Source organism: Rattus norvegicus, chromosome 6 (genome assembly GCF_036323735.1).
Source record: "Rattus norvegicus strain BN/NHsdMcwi chromosome 6, GRCr8, whole genome shotgun sequence".
Classification (NCBI taxonomy): domain Eukaryota; kingdom Metazoa; phylum Chordata; class Mammalia; order Rodentia; family Muridae; genus Rattus; species Rattus norvegicus.
In genome coordinates, this window is record NC_086024.1 from 90,794,438 (window position 1) to 90,812,603 (window position 18,166).

Genomic DNA, 18,166 nt, shown 5'->3' on the forward strand with positions numbered 1-18,166 from the left:
TTTTATTTTATTTCTCCATCGATCACCTGACTTCTAACACGCACATGCACATGCGGGCGCACACACACACACACACACACACACACAACATGCATACACGTACACACATACAAATGCACACACACTATTGATGGAGGATATGGTTTATCCTCACTTGTCACTCATGCCACCAGGACTATTATGATGAGACCAAAAAGCAGATACAGAGAATTAGTAAGAAATATTTTCAGGACAAGAGCAGAAACAAGAGAGACTCTATCCTTAAACAAGTTGGAAAAAGAGAACAGACCCCAGCAAAGCTGTCCTCAGCCTTTGTATGTGAAACGCACAAACGCAGTCACACACATACAATTTCTCTCCTACACAGATGTAAATAAACAAATACCCTTTAAAATTATAAAAAACTAGATTAAGGCAAAAGAGAATCCCTAAAACATACATTGTTCAATAATACCATAGTAACAGCAATACCTTGTGTGCTGGTTTTAGAAATTCAAAATTAAATTCAAATGAAATATATACAAAGTTACAATAATTTATAGTATATTTCATGACAAGAACAATATATTTCAGTTAATAATATATTATATTCTTTCTTCAAAAAATAGCACAAAGTCACTAACTTATATGTTTTACAACCATTAGGATTTTATATTTCATTTTTGGTCTGAAGCATATATTCCACCAGGTGTTTTACATCCTCATTAATAAAGCTGTCTTTTCCCTTACATTTTTTTTTATATTTGCTTCTACAGACTTTCTTCAAATGCTTTATGCCATATTTCCTTTTGTAAGGCCATTGGCCTACATACCTACATATATAAATTCTGACTAAGAGATGGAGCTCAAGAAATTAATGCAGAATAAGCAAACGAATAACTGAACAAATAAATAACAGAAGAGACGTTGAAAGTTTTAGCAACTTCTTGGAACAAATACAGAAGCAGAAATGTACTTTGGGAAATATTTTTATAAAATCTTAACTCTAATATTTTCACTAAATACTCTGTTGGAATTTGCTGAGTAGTTCTTTGCTGGGAAAGAAATAATGTGAGGTCTAAGTGTTTCAGACATATCAACACATTAATTCTTTCTTGTACAAAAGTACCATCTTGGTAAGAACTCCTTGAATTTACCCGTTACATTTTTTATTTGAAAAATAGCATTGTAAAAGAGTCTTACTTTGCTTTGCAACCAAAAGACATTTTCAGCAAATTAGATGATAAATTTTTATATAAAAAAATCCAATAGTCCTAAAAAATCTCTTTAGATGATATATGGGGTAATTTGTAAAAATTTATGACTACAGTATTTTAAGACACTAGAATTCTCTATATTTCACACAGTCCCTTTCAGTTGTTTTTTTTCCCCCTTATTGCTTTGTTAAAAGCTTTAGAAATATGCCAAGCATTCCTTGGATAAAAGATGAATTCCTTCATCTGTAGCCATCAACTGGACTGTAAGAAGGGTAAAAGTTTTTTATAAACTAGTTGTGGAAAACACACATATAAAATATAGTATAGTTCCATACCGGTTTTATTGGAAAGTCTAAAAGACACCATCTTGTCTGGAATATTACACACGTTCCTCACTGAAGCAATGCAGCTGTAGTTAGCATAGTCCTGAGGTCGGAGATTCTTTAGCTTTAAGATCTTTGTTTCCCCCTGAAATTGGAGAAGAGGTCATCAGCACAGGTCACCGCTAACCAGGAGGAATGAACTAACATATAGCATTGTAATGCACTAAATCGTATTATTATTAGAAGAACGTGTCCTAAATGTGAAAAAGAAACTTTGCACATAAGCCTAATACTGAAATCTGCTTAGAGGTAAAAACTAACAGACAACAATGAAAATTCATAATGTTTTCTTTGCAAACTTGCTTCCTAGGGAGGAAAGCCTACTTCTGGCAGTAGTTATGCAAATCGTTAGGCAAAGCTCTGAATAGTACACTTAATCATAGAGGTTATTTAACAATCACACAGTCTAATGCACGCTTCAACAGGAAACACTATTGTAAAGCGGGCTTCTGAAGACAACCCAACACATGAAACACTGGTTTTATAGCAAATTAGAGAAGATCTAATGATAGACCATTATACTAAATTATACATAAATATTTGGTAGAGTGCAACAATGGCAGATAATAGACTGAACGCTGACGGGAATAAGTTTTGCGATGTTTCTTGATTGTTACTGCCCTTGCTGTTTTAACACAGAACCTCAGGGTTAGTTCTTCCACGTGTATGTGGAGCATTGCAGACAGTACTAATTCACAAGGGGTCATCCTACCCTAGACCTTCCTGCTGAGTGAGGGGCACCCACTCTAGAAGCATTGGATGAAACCGGAACAAGTGGAAAGACTACCAACAACCCACATCCGGGCTGGAAAGGATCCTCCTGCTCAACCCAGGCCAGCGTCCTTGGAATTCCTTTGTCTCTTGTAAAACCTTCCCTGCCCCCTCTCAAAGTAGCTTCTGTGTTTAGGATTGTACTTTTCATGACAAAATAGCTCTCAACAGTGTCCTATCTGGGAGTACTTTCATAATATTCTTTTTCCTATTTCGTATATTCAGTTGTGAAGGTCAGTGTGTTTCCCTTTTTTTTCTTTGCTGAAATAATACCAGTTAATTCTCAAAAATCATTGTACATCCAATACACAAGTATGAACTGTAGGACCATGTGACTTAGAAACAGACACAGAAAGGAAAGCAAGGCTCTTATTCAGACACAGATGTATTTAAACGACATGGAAACCCACAACTGTGACCGTGGCATCATGCTAACAACCCTTCCATTCATGGCAAATTTCAATTTTAAACCCTTAACATATATGACATTTTCCTCAGGCTAAATAAGCAGAATTCTATTTCATGATTGATATTGTGAAATAATCACTACAATTAAGCTACAAAAGTCTCGTATCACCTCACATAAATGTCACATTTTCACTTTTGTAAAAATGTAAAACCTGATCAGCCTCTCTGATAAGTCATGCAGATTGCTTTTTTTTTTTTTTTTTGCCTTGTTTTAGGACAGACTTTGCATTGCATTTTTAAAGAAGGAAGATTCTGTGCAAACTTATAGGGGAATCAGTATGGTTTTATAATGTAGTTAACCATGTTCACTTGTGACAGAGCTATCATGCATCCAACATTAAACGTCTTGAAAAGTGTGTTTAGCTATCTGGGGCGGGGGGGACCTTTACATTTGAATTAGTAGACTCAAGTTATTTTTAAATATGTGTGTGTGTGTGTGTGTATGTGTGTGTGTATGTGTGTGTGTGTGTGTGTGTGTGCGTGTGCGTGCGTATGTGCACGCATGTGCGTGTGTGAATTTATGGGCAGTTACATATGTGGCTGTGCGTATATACAGGTCATAGAAGAACTTATAAGTTTCTGGTTCTCTCCTTCTACCATGAAAGGCTTGGGACTCAAACTCAGATGATCAGGTTTTGCAGCACATGTCTTTATCTGCCACCTTACCAGCTCTTAGCTCCCTTCCTCAGAGGTTTACTGCTTACAATTTCTTATGTCTTTCTTTTTTAAACTCCTGGAAACAGGTAAATGTCAGCCGGGTCCCTAGTCCTGCTTTGTTCCCTCACTTTGTCCAGGATCCATAGCTAGCACGATGTGCTTGCGAGTTTCTACCAAAAGCTCTGTTTTCTCCCAGTCCATTTCAGAGCCCCCTTCAGCTCTGGGTAGATACTTGTCTCCCACTGTCCAAAATTTTGCTTCAGCATGTGCATTTGATACTTCACTCACATTGAAACTTAACCTATCTTCAAATGAACTTGACAAGTATTCCTCTAAAGAAGCAGTTCTCTATCTGTGGGTTGCAACCCCCAAAAAACCATTGGAACATACAGATATTAATATCGAGATTCATAAAAGTAGCAAAATTCCAGTTATAAAATGGCAATGAAGATAATTTTATGGCTGGGGTCACTACAACATGAGGAACTGTATTAAAGGGTCACAGCATTAAGGTTGCGAACCCCTTCAAGTATGCATCATAGGTACAGAATCTCCTTCCACTAGCTCTTTCGTTGGCACTTAGATATGTCCATCGCAAATGATCCTTCATTTATTTCTAATTGTAGTCCTCTAACCATACACTCAGTTGACAAACTCTTAAATGTATGTAGCAGTTTTAGAGGATGAATGGAGGTAAATGAACAACATTTTACTTTGAATTACTGATGCATAAGTAAGAAATAGCAATTATATGTATTTAAGGTATACAAGGTTTTGTTTTCATTGATCTTGTGAGATAAGAAACCAACCAAGTTAACTGATTGACCACCATCTTATAAAGCTGCTCATTGTTTTGAATCTCTTAGATCTATCTATTGCCAATTATATAACATGCATTTATCCATCCATCATCCATCCATCCATGTATCTGTCTATGTGTGTATGTATGTATTTATGTATGTACATATATGTATGTGTGTATGTATATATGTGAGTATGTGTGTCTATCTATCCATCTATCTATCCATCCATCTATCTATCTATCTATCTATCTATCTATCTATCTATCTATCTATCTATCTAACCTACAAATGTATCAAGAGAGGAGAGAAAGTCTAGATATATAAACTAAGCTTGCTTGAAGCAATTCTCATGATCAAAGATTCACTACAGGTATGTGCCACCATGATTGTGGACTCTGTTTTTAAATATGAAATCAGATCATTCTATCTCCATGCTAAATCATATGGATAATTTAATGTTGCTTTAATAAGTAAACACATGTTGTCTCTGTTTCATCTCATTGTTTTATACCCTAAAAAACATCCACTGACCCCTCTCTATGATTTATTACCTTGGAGTTATCAGTCTCAAGGCTTCTAAGTGCTTGGTCTGTGAATCACTTGATTGGGTTTTCCCTTGCCCAACATTGCTTCATTATCTCTCTGCTGTCACTGTCCCATTGTGTGATGGCTTTTTGGTGATTTTATTGCACCTCCATTTGAAAACTATATAAGATGCTGTACTTCTTCATATACTTGCTTGTGCATGACTTCTTGACCCCAAATTTCCAATCTACCTTATTTTCAGATCAAGTGATCCTTCCTTTTAGGATCCTGTCTCAATAGAGTGAGCTAGTATTTGGGTTGAAGTGCTATTTTAAGACTTAGAAAATTCTTGCTACTATGAACTGTGACTCTATCAGGAAGGATGGCCTAGTTATTACTATGGTGGGAAGATCTATATCTCAGTTAGCTTTTATGCAGAACATAGGAGCACAATGGGCACATTACAGATCAGTGAAGTGTTTTCACATTTGATTTCTCTATGGTTTAATTGCCCAGTGATGGACAGGCTGATCTAATGAACTTAGATGATGACTACTTTCTCTAGCTGCAAATCAAGATTCCAAACGGAGTGAAACTATAGAGGCCACATAAAAATAATTCCTCAAGGTAATATGCAAGGATAATCTATACAGTTGTGAAGAGAAGAGGTGCTGTGAAATCATGCTAATTTGTTGGAGGAATAAAGGTAATTACGGGCTGAACTCTAAAATGTTTGTACCTCATGCATTTAATGCATTACATTCATTAAGGGATAAAAACAATTTTATGGTTTATAAAGTAAATTTATTTGCTTTTGTGTGAGTGTATATTGTGAGAGTGTGCATATAACCATGAATGTGCATTGTCCTGCATGCACGCACAGTTTCAGACATCGTGTATAAAAATATAATATTCTGTGATTTTAAAATTATTTTGGCATGTGAATTCCACAATTTAAGAAAAAGAAATTTGATTGATTATCATCTAATTATATACTTAGCTTAACTAGCTGTATTGTAACTAATTACATAATTGATGTAAATATGTTCAATTAGTTGATGTAATTACAATACACAAGATGATGTCATGAACAATTTTGCAAACAGTATAGGAAAATGACAAGTAAATAAATATGCAACTTCTGAAGTTTAAAGTCACAATTTTTGCAACCACACATAAATCTTATAATTTAGTTTTAAAAGTATCTTGTACTTGACAATAAATATAATGCATTTGAAGCTGTTTTATGAAATAGAAAACATTATTATATATTAGCTTGTGGCTTTTCCAATGTTGACATTTTCTAGGAATAAATCTATAACTATGAATGATATATTTAGTTTCTTTCAAAATAGACTAGACCTTTAAAATATTTATTTTCAATATATATTATTAACCTGAGCTGCTGGAAAAAGCAAACAGCCTCCAATTTATATAAATTTATACCTCAATTTAATATATATATGTATATATATGTGCCTTTCCCTTTCAGCATTAAGTGAATGAAGTTGTGAAAGAATAATTATTTCTTTTAAACTTATTATGTGGCAGAAGTTTCATTTCAGCCTCAAAAACACATACCAATTTCATTATGGAAATAATAAGTTAAAAAAAACTCCAAAAATTATTTCGTTGCTCAAGAGGATTGTGAAATAAATATTCAGTTCAAATTGATGTTGTTATTAGCCTGTATGCACAGGCACAAAAGATAGAGGCATCTCATTATCTTTGAAGTTATTTTTATTAAAAATAAGATTACTTAATAGCATTAATAGTGAAAATCTAATATCTTTCCCAGAGCTTTAATTTCAGAACATTAAAAGTGTACGAGGTATATGACCTTACCTCTGAATCCTTACCTAACGCTCTCCCAGTATGCCCATCCTTTTTCACAGTGAACTTTCTCCCACATCAACAAATTACTGTCTAGTGTATCTCAGGCATGAGAAATCATCAGGGAATCACTTTGCTTGATTATTAATTTTGATGCCATATGTTTGTATTCTGCATGCTCCCATTACGTTTTTGTTTTCCTTTATTTTAACTTTTAAATTCATCCCACAGTCCTCTTTCCCTTAACCACTTCTATATACATCAACAATGTTAGGAGGAAGACTGGAGCCTTGCCCCAACCTTTACATCTTTTAGAAAATTTATTTCCATATCCTGTACATGGCAGATCAAAGTTACCTTTCTGAAGTTTCAACCACAGGAATCCTAAACTATAGAGCTAAAGAAATCCACAGTGGTTTGTCTAAATTCTCCAAAATAGCTGTGGGTTGGGTTTAATGGTCACTGTGACAGTCATTAGGAATGGGAACTTCCTAGGTCCTTACCTCAATGTTTATGTCCTCATAATAAATTAACTCCTTTATTTTAGAAGTAAGTATATCAATCATAGTATTGACTTTGTTATGAAGTATGCATTTTTCTATCCTTTTGCTGTGTTTCAATGCACCTAGAATGAACTTTCTAGTATCTAGAACTGTGAGAAAAAAATTTTAAATGAAGTGTCCAGATGGTCATTACAGAGGCAGAGTTTTTGCCCTTAACTTTGATTCCCTTTATCTTGAGACCTCTCTTATAAGTGACTTCCATAGTCCTGCGCTTAAAAGTTCATCTTCAGAAGCAAAGTCACTTATAATTATAAGCGGTGAATTCCACCATGTATTGTCATTAAGAGGCATAGATATTGCAGGATATACACACAGAGAAATGGAATGGTGTCAAACACACCCTTAACAATTGTGAATGTTTTCTTTCTGGCATAAAATGGGAGAGTGTTGCGTTTCTTTGCCATGGTAATTTGTCTTACTGATTTAAGAATCTGCGAGCAATCATTTTTATAAATTAATCTATAGAACTATTTATAAAATCCACAGTGCCAAAAATTTAAGAATATTTTTATGTTTTATAATGAATATTTCCGTACCCTTCAAAAAGACATGTTCCAATATAGGAATTGTCAACATTGAAAGTTGTTGTTCATAAGGTATTGTTGGCACACAATGGAAAGTGTGGGAAGAAAATAATGCAAGATAAATATATGTGTATATATATGCATATATGCATATGTGTAAATCTTGTCATATATGTATATAAAATTATCACTAAAGGAGCAATAGAATATGAAGCAACAAAGTCATCACACAAAGAAAATATAGCCTTACATGATATTTTAAGACTAAAACATAATCAATTTTAAATCTAAAGCAACATTTTTGGGTGGAAGAATAATTGGTGTTCTTAGCTCCATCACAAAGATCTGTATAATTAGTTTAGAGTATGTGATATTTTTAACCTTCTAGTGCATAAAAAAAGTTGATTATTTGTAAATTATGGGGCAAAAGTTCTTATACTCAAATAAACAAGTTTAATCGATTCTGTTGCTTTCCATTACAGGATGGCTGCAAAATTAAAGGACTTTCGACCATGTTGGCAATTACCAGCTATAAATGAGGCCACTGGTGGCTGTTAAGTAGACTTTCAGGTAAAAGTGTTCTCCTTATCACTTTTTTCTGCATTATCAACTTGTGCTTGAAGGTTAGAATTAAACCTGAATGTCTCAATCTATTGTAATTTCCATCAGTTAGCACAATTTTGAAGAAACAGAATAGTCTGTAACTCTTCATTTGTAAAATTATATAAAGCACAATGGGCCACAAACTCAATTCTACATACTCTTTGGATTCAAGCAGAGTTTCAAAATGGTTGCCCACAGTGCAAATAGAGACACAAGAGTGGGTGTGCACATTCCAGCCCTGCAGGACTGTCAGTTCTTAGTTATTCTCCCAGGTACTGTCACATACTGTTTTTTGCCCCATTACACTCAGCAGCCATTTACATTTGAGATGCCTGTATTAAAGCAGGATAAATATTATCCAGTCAAGAAAGAAACCATGGACTTCCATTAGAATACATGACTTTAGTCCAACTCATGATGTAGCATTTCTTTATATGAGTGTTTTTTAGAACACATTTGGGGCTGGAGAGATGGCTCAGCAGTTAAAAGCACCAACTGTTCTTCCAGAGGTCCTTGTCAATTCTCAGCAATCACATGGTATCTCATAACCATCTGTAATGGGATCTGATGCCCAATTCTGGTGTGCCTAAAGATGGCAGGAGTGCACTCACATATATTAAATAAATAGATCTTTTTTAAAAAAAAGAACACATTTTGACTAAATCATATGTACATATGTATATATATGTATATAATCCAAATGAAGTTATGATACTTAGAGGTGACATTATTCTCCCTCTCTAAGATCTATAGACTAAGAAAAATCTCAGTACTAAAGAAGAGAAAAAGAGAAGCATCCTATGTAGTTTTTGTTCAGATGATTTCATGAGACATCCTAAAAAATGTAGATATTGCTGTTGTCCATGGTTTCCTCCCAGAAATGTAATGTAACTCCCTACTAATAGAGACACAATGTAGTTTGGACACAGGCTACAAGGAACCCATCTGAATCTAATGGGAGAGCTTCCACTCTCAGGACTGGCTTACATAGTATATGAAAATGCTATACAATCCGCCAAGTGAGAAAGGCAACCTCTATTCCTTTACAGCTTTGATGCCTATACACCAGAACAGTGAACAGCAAATCCAGATATACATAAAGGTATAATAGTGGCATTCATAACTTGGAGGTTACCAATAGCTAGTTAGACTTTAGGATGCTTACCAGGAAGGATCCCATGCCTGGTATCTGAATAAGAGCCAACTACTGTGAGATAGTGAGGTTATCTATCTTACAGAACTTACTAATGCCACTTAACTAAGCCATTATAATTACTAACTTCATTGTAAATATGTATACATAATAAATGTACTTCCAAGAAGACTAACTTTGCAGTAGATGGAAACCATAACAGAAATCAACAGCTAGTCAAAATGCTTTGAACATGGATCCCCAGGTCTAGTTAGTACATCTATATCTCAATCCTTACAGCTAAGGTTCAGGTTACACTGTGGAAGAGGGGTGGGGAGAACAAGAAGGCAGCTACGAAATGTATCTTCTAGAATTAAAAGGAAACCACTCCCAAGATTTAAAAACATGGCTGTTTAAACAAAATCCAAAGTCAACAGTAATAGGCATGCTACTGTAGACATGGAAAAAAATCTCATTGGCCCTAGCCTTAGACCAGAGCTACAGGCAATTTCTGACTACTAGGATGGGGATAATTAATCTTCCACAGTGGTAAAGTCCCTAACTGGTGATCCAATATCAAGTGGTCAACCCTGAAAATGTATACGTACAAAATAACACTAAATGGGCATATCAGGTGACATTTATGGAAACGTATTTTTGCCTATCTATCTATCTATCTATCTATCTATCTATCTATCTATCTATCTATCTATTCATCTATCTATGATCTATCTATCTATCTATATATCTATCTAATTATGGTGATTACAAGAATAGCATAATAATTAAATATATCATTGCAAGTTGGAATATTACAATTATTGTTTTAAAAATGTTTTCATCAAACTTGTCAATGAAGTGTGAAGTCATGCTTTTTCAAAGGAAATGGGTAAATACATGGATAAAGAAATTTGTCAGGGTACACTGACTTTAATACTATTTTAGGAATCAGCATTTCAAATTTTTCACATATAAACAAGTTGTCTTTTATATCTAAGTGTTCTGACTTTTCAACCAAAAATACATTGTTTTATAAAAGAGTACATTTGGAGAAAACGTCCTTTCAAATGGCTATAATATTGAATGTTGCCAGAGTCAAGAAATTATCATGGTCAACTGAGGTAGGGACACTGTTCACAATCCCTTACCTGGGTAAAAAAGGGCTCGTAAATCTCCACTCCTTTGTCTGATCCTTGTAGCAACACCTCTTGGCCACGTCTCCAGCTGTAGCGCACAGGGGGGTTGGAATTGGCCACACATCGGAGGAACACTGTTCTCTCATAGTAAAATTGTTCTTTAGCTTCACCTATACTTTGATGAACAGTTACTACAGGATCATCCAAGTCTAGAAGAAATAAAAAACAGGCAAGTGAAAACATTACAAGATGTACAACTTCTAAAGTGTTGCACACTTATGTCCTGGTTTGATATGTGCTTCTAACGATAGTAGTGACTTTAAGTACTTAATTACACTTACTAAACTCATTAACAAAAAATTTCCAACTTAAAACAATTGATAGTTTTGTCTTCAGACTTCTTGAGACAGTATGGAAATTCTTAAATTTTTCAACCTCCTTGTAAGCAGTCAATAATAAGAGACTTCATGAAAGTGAAAAAAATCCAAATAGTCAGCCTTGACAACACATATACAACTAACATTATATGTTCTCAGTAGGTTATTTTTAGGAACACACACACACACACACACACACACACGTACATACTTACAAACATGCATGATGCAATAACAATTAATGAGAAAAGAGGTCATGAATTTGAAGGAGAGTAGCGAAGGTTATATGGGAAAGTTTGAAGGGAAGAAATATCAGGGAGAAATGTAATTAAATTACAATTTCAACTTTTCAAACAGTTAAAAATAAATTCAAAACAATGAAATCAATTCAACCATAGAATTCAATATCACAGAACCCAAGTGGCTCTTTTCATTTAGTAAGACCTTATAAAAATTTATATAAAACAAGTATTTGTAAATTATTATAATCTTTATAGTAACAAAATAAGATATTGGAGTGTGTGAAAATTTCTCTTTATCTTGGATTTTATATCATAGTATGGTTGCAAATTTTGAAATGTGCTAACAGAAGGCACTATTAAAAGGCATTGAGATCTCTTCTACTGAATATTAGCTTATGTGTAGTATTATAAATATATATTCAAAGGGACAAGCTTTAGGGAAAGACCAACTCATTTAGAGCTTGAAGTTTCATGACTTTTTCTACTCAGAAGTCAAGGCACCAGGTAAATGAAGATGGATGGCGTCACTGAGTTGCAGAAACACTATAATAAACATAGCTACTCCTATCAGATTTGGCTGAGGGATCATAGTTTGCCTGCACTTCGCATAGTATATCCTGGTTGATTTTCCTTAAGAAAAAAAAAAGTAACAAACACACGTGTCTCATAGCAATGACAAGCTGTAAGCCCCATCCTGAAACATAAACCCCGCATACACTCTCAGGAATGAGGTAAGCACTACTTAATTACTATCACAATCCTCTTAATGTCCTTTGAGGTATATAACTTCGAAAGACAATTTAATTTTAATGATCATCCTTATCCATAAAAATGATCCTATATTATTCAGGCTGTTGTTGAATTAATTAATGATATAGCTTATAAAACCATGGGTACAGAGTAAATAGTCAACACAGTTTAGCTTTTAGCATTAATATTTAATGGTCACTATTAAAGTCTTTTTGTAATAACTTCCATCCAGCATCCAGTCCATGGTTTTTTGTTGTTGTTGTTGTTGTGTTCTGTTTTGGTTTGGGTTTTTTTTTTTTTTGCCTTTATTTCACAACCCTATATGCACTCAGCTCTCATTATAAGTAAGTACAAATGGGGCATTTGGCCATTTGTTCAGGCTATCAAAGACTCCAGATGACAGGTACTTTTAAGTCAAAGCCTGGAGGAAAGATGAGGTGTGCACATATACTTAAGAGGGAAGGATGTGAGCATACGGAACACGGCAGGTTTAAAAGTCTCAGTCCCTGAGAAATGATTCCTTTGATGCATAAAATAATAAAAACCCAACACTACTAGTGAAGTTATTTCTAGTGATAGAGACCAAAAAAAATTAAAAAGACAGGATGCAAAATTCCTCGATTCTGTTGACAATCCCTTAAAAATGTGAATTACATGGCAGTCCTACTTTGATTTCTTGTTTTGCAACATTATACTTTTTTTAAACTTTCTTCTGACATTAGCATTTTTTCACAGCTATCTCATAGGCCTCTAATTTTAGTAGTGCAAATTTACAGAACAACTGCTGCTTTCTGCTAAAGATTAAGGACTGTCAGTTCAAATTCACTCTACTGGCCTTGTAGAGACATGTGCTGTCTGATGTTAATAAGCTGGGATATTTGGGGATTTTCAAGTCTATGAAATATTCACATAATGATTAGCTCTTCACATAAACCTAATCCAACATCAGACTGATGAAGTGAATTTAGTTCAGTCACTCGAATTAGGGACTGACTATACTGTGATTGTGAACATTTCCTTTCCCTTCCTATTAGAGAGTTTCACTATTGGCCAGTAACAAGTGGCTGGTGACATAACAATGGGGGCTCCTTACTCTCTGAATACTTAATAGCTATATTACTTTATTTTTTATTGTTGTGGTGAGATACATTGACAAAAGCTACATAAGAATGAGGGTTTATATGGTTCCAGACAGGGTAGTGTCCATCACGGCAACAGGAATGTGAAACTATTCTGGCAGGCAGAAAGCAAATGTGTGGCATTTCATGCTCTCCTAGTGAGAGGAGAGAGACTAGGAAAGCAGATGCAGCTATAAAACCCCAGAAGCCTGCCTCTATGCATGCTATTCTTCCAGAAAGGCTCAACTTCCTATAGCTACCATAACCTCCTGTCACACTGTTATCCGTAAGTGTTCAAATACATGAGCTTATGGGGGCACTCATATTCAAATCAAAACAACAGTGTTATCCTTCCCAATACTTTCTCTTTTAGATGCATTCTTAGATCTTATGTTTTTGGGGGTGGTGGGATCAGGCTCAGATGGGAGTAATCTAGACCTTAACAGTCATTTATGAATCCTTTATAGTGTCGTGAATAAAAGTTGGGTCATGGGTCACAGGCCTTCTGACAATTCAACCTTTTGCTAGCAGCTTCCTAAACATTTTATTGGCAAAGTTCTCTATCAGAATCACCCATAATATTTTGTCTTCAAGACTAAAACAAAATATCCTGACTAAGACTCATATAGGTATATCAAATATTATAAGTAGGTTATAAATAACTACACATATATTTATATATATATACTAAATATACTTTGTGTGTACATATGGTTTATGTAATACACATTAATTTCTTAAATATTTCTTAATATAGTATATTCATATACTCCTAAGTTTATATTTTACATATTCCTAAATACTGAATAAAGGTATTTTACACAGGTGAAATAAGAATAAGAAATGAGGACATGTGCTGATGTAGCAACTACATTGAGTAACACCTTCTAAGCCAACATTGGTTAATTGCTTTTGTTTCCTACCAGGATACAGGGCCTTTGGAAAGTACAAGCACTGTGTGGATTGCAATGATTTCTAGAGAGGGAATTTGCTGATGGTCACCAGCTACAATGCTCTCAGCAGTAAGAGGAATGTAGGCTGTGGTCCTAAGCAGGGAACTGGCTTTCAACTAAAATAACTACTGAAATCCACTTCTTTTTTATTCTTCATCTTTATTGAATTGGGTATTTCTTATTTACATTTCGATTGTCATTCTCTTTCCCGGTTTCCAGGCCAACATCCCCCTAAGCCCTGCCCCTCCCCTTCTAGATGGGTGTTCCCCTCCCCATCCTTCCCCCATTACCACCCTCCCCCCAACATTCATGTTCACTGGAGGTTCAGTCTTGGGAGGACCAAGGGCTTCCCCTTCCACTGGTGCCCTTACTAGGCTATTCATTGCTACCTACGCAGTTGGAGCCCAGGGTCAGTCCATGTATAGTCTTTGGGTGGTGGCTTAGTCCCTGGAAGCTCTGGTTGTTGGCATTGTTGTTCATATGGGGTCTCCTGCCCCTTCAAGCTCTTTCAGTCCTTTCTAAGATTCCTTCAACGGGGGTCCCGTTCTCAGTTCAGTGGTTTGCTGCTGGCATTCGCCTATGTATTTGCTGTATTCTAGCTGTGTTTCTCAGGAGAGATCTAAGCCCGGTTCCTGTCAGTCTGCACTTCTTTACTTCATCCATCTTATCTAGTTTGGTGGCTGTGTATGTGTGGGCCACATGTGGGGCAGGCTCTGAATGGGTGATCCTTCTGCTTCTGTTCTACATTTTGTCTCCCTATTCCCTCCCAAGGGTATTCTTGTTCCCCTTTTAAAGAAGGAGTAAAGCCTTCACATTTTGGTCATCCTTCTTGAGTTTCACGTGTTCTTTGCATCGAGGGTAATTCGAGCATTTGGGCTAATAGCCACTTATCAATGAGTGCATACGATGTGTGTTTTTCTGTGATTGAGTTACCTCACTCAGGATGATATTTTCCAGTTCCCTCCATTTGCCTATGAATTTCATAAAGTCATTGTTTTTGATAGCTGAGTAGTATTCCATTGTGTAGATGTACCACATTTTCTGTATCCATTCCTCTGATGAAGGACATCTGGGTTCTTTCCAGCTTCTGGCTATTATAAATAAGGCTGCTATGAACATAGTGGAGCAGGTGTCTTTGTTATATGTTGGGGCATCTTTTGGGTATATGCCCAGGAGAGGTATAGCTGGGTCCTCAGGCAGTTCAATGTCCAATTTCCTGAGGAACATCCAGACTGATTTCCAGAATGGTTGTACCTGTTTGCAATCCCACCAACAATGGAGGAGTGTTCCTCTTTCTCCACATCCTCGCCAGCATCTGCTGTCACCTGAGTCACTTCTAAGATGTGATGCTTCTAGTTGAGAAAGACTAAGCCAGAAACCTGGCAGTCTTATTTTCTGGGTGAAATGTCTGCAATAATCTGTGCCTGGATCACATCCATAGTCACCTTGTACTTTTATTTCTTGAGAAGCTCCACACCATGGCCTAGTGTATCGTGTGGCAGGGGCAGCTGTCCTATGTGGCCTTAATAACTTTATTTGCATAGAAAGTAGAGACCTCGGTCTCTATACCTTTCTCAGACATGCTTGATGGTTGACTTATTTACCACCAGATGTGGAAAAGAGAATACAAACAAACAAACTAACAAACACAAGTGGCCTCACAAGTGGGCATGCAGTACATTGTACATTCTTTGTTGTCTTGTTATATCTCATTTCTGTGGAATGTATATGCTGTATGTTCATTTCAGGGTCATGACTCTTCTGTGTGATGCATCCTGTTACAGGATATTAGAGTAACTAATGGCTGGCTTATAGATTAAAGGCAGTCTTCCTGGGTTACTTAATTTTGTCCTTCTCTGGGAACTGGGCCCTCAGAAGTGGCAAAACATGAAGAAAAGCATTGACTTCAGTGGGTGAATGGACGTGATGGTAGTAAATGCGGTCATTCATTGTTTCTTGGACCCATGAATTCTTCATAAAAAGTAGATCATCATTTAATTATGATCAGTGATTTGGAATTTCACTGTACCTGGGAGAAGCCCCTGCTCCTCACTGGATGTTAGCTTTAGAGATTATATTGACATTTCAAAAGGCCATTCTATCATTCTACTAGGCTAGCATTGCTATGTGATGTGAGTTACGCTGTGACAAGATAATACTATGGCAACATGTACACTCAAGAATCTGTAAATCAGGGTCAACAAAGATCCCACAAGTGACAACTCTAAAGATATTTCAAGGATTTCCTTTCTCCAGGAGGTTGTTTTGCAATTAAATGTATGTATGTTCTTAGAAAGAATTTGTTGATTGAATCACCATGAATATATACGCAAAAGTGATTCCTATTTTGTCAATATTAATACATTCTGAAATTAACCCAGAAACCATAGATTTTTCTCTAATTGTCAATATTTACTCTTTTAATTATACACATTTGATTTATTTTAACTGTATATAATTTACTTTCTTAGTGACCAGTTTCTTATTTTTCTCCTGAGTGTAGTATGACCTAATGGTCTCTATATATTTTGGGAGCTTAGAGGGCTGGATGCATCTAAATTAGCTGTTAATTCGGATAAGTATACTCACCCTGCATGTGAAAGTTAATCACTGTCATCTGGTATCTATGACCTTGAGAAATTGCCACGCCCACTCATGTAAAGGTCAATTATGTCAAAGCATCTCCTGTCCATCAACATTGTCTAGAAAGGACTGTGGCAATGAAATTCTCCATGAAGTCTACATCTCAGCTATTATTCTAACTATCTCAGTCAGTGCAGTATATTCAAAATATTTACAAAGAGTAGGGTCAAGTGCTGTTATTTCTGAACTTCATCTTATATTCACCTTAGCAACTCCATAAATCCTTTCATAGAATATGTATTTTTTAACAGCCTGCTCTGCAATGGTTGTAGTTACAACTTCACTTAGGGAACTCTGTCTTTCCCACTACCTTCAAAGGTGTTAAGGGCTTGTCATGCCAGAATGCTCACAGGTCATTAAGCTTTTACTTTCCATCCTCACCTGGTTTCCTCTATATGCAAACTCATTCAATTTATTCTCCATCACCTTTAATTCCATAGTCTTGGCTCTCCCTCTGAACATGCTGTAATAACTCCTGGTTCTGAACTCTACATTCTCCTAGAAGCTGAGATTTTTTTTCCTCTTTTAAAGACATAACAGTTTTCATGAAAAGTAATATTATTATTTGTTTGTCCTGACTGAGTTTGTTTGATCCTGACTGTCCCAACCTGACTGATATCAATACTGGGTCCTCACTGGAGATCCTCTCAGATATTCTGTGTTTGCTCTGAGTCCGGAGATACTGTATCTTTGGTTCATTAGTGCAGCCCCTTTGCTTCAGCAGTTCATACATGGGGTAGATATTGTAGCTATGACATTCACAGAGAATCAAAACACTGCACTCAGAATGTGCTACTTTGCACTGATGTCCTTTCTCACCACAAATGAAGATTTCACATAGACCATGGAGCATTCAAGGGACAGCAGTGTTCCACTTGAGGCCAGTAGATAGCCCATGAGTGTCAGGCAGCAGACTAGTTGTCTGATAGATGATGTCTCATTAAAATCCATTTCAAATGCAAATTATTTAGACCACACAGAAGGGGTACTTGGCAAATCTTATATTTTAATATCATCATGTACTAAGAAAATAGATAAGCTTTTGTCCCGAATAGACTTAATGTGGGAGACTGCTTCCCTAGCATGAAGCATCCCTGGGTTTGGTTCAAGAACGTGTGAAAAACAACCATCTTTAAACAAAACAAAAGAAAACCCAAAGTTCTGTAAGGATCAACTGTTGATTAAATGCATTAAATAGTTTTCACGCAAGGATTAGGCAGAGAGAAGTATTTAACTGTACCGCATTACTGCATAGGCTCTACATAATCAGGATGGAAATCCTGAGTTAAAGACATGTCAACACCAACTAGGGAGTGTACCTGGAGGGACCCGTGGCTCCAGATACATGTGTAGCAGAGGATGGCCTTGTCTGTCATCAATGGGAGGGGAGGCCATTGTTCCTGTGGAAGTTTGATGCCCCGGAATAGGGGGATGCTGGAGTGGGGGACTGAGTGAGTGCATGATTGGGGGACCACTCTTGGAGAGGCAA

General features: G+C 36.1%; 1 protein-coding gene across 5 annotated transcripts in view; it reads right to left on the reverse strand.

Moving 5' to 3' along the window:
• Positions 1-18,166, reverse strand: part of Mdga2 (MAM domain containing glycosylphosphatidylinositol anchor 2) — an 864,098-nt gene that overhangs the window by 311,751 nt on the left and 534,181 nt on the right. For all 5 annotated transcript variants that reach the window (XR_001838168.3, XR_001838167.3, XM_008764688.4 and 2 more), the window contains 2 exon segments: positions 10,607-10,803; positions 1,532-1,664 (listed from right to left, as the gene is read on the reverse strand). Coding sequence is in view for 3 of the 5 variants with exons in the window: in XM_008764688.4 (XP_008762910.2) it covers positions 1,532-1,664; positions 10,607-10,803 (330 nt within the window). In the remaining 2 variants the exon portion in view is untranslated.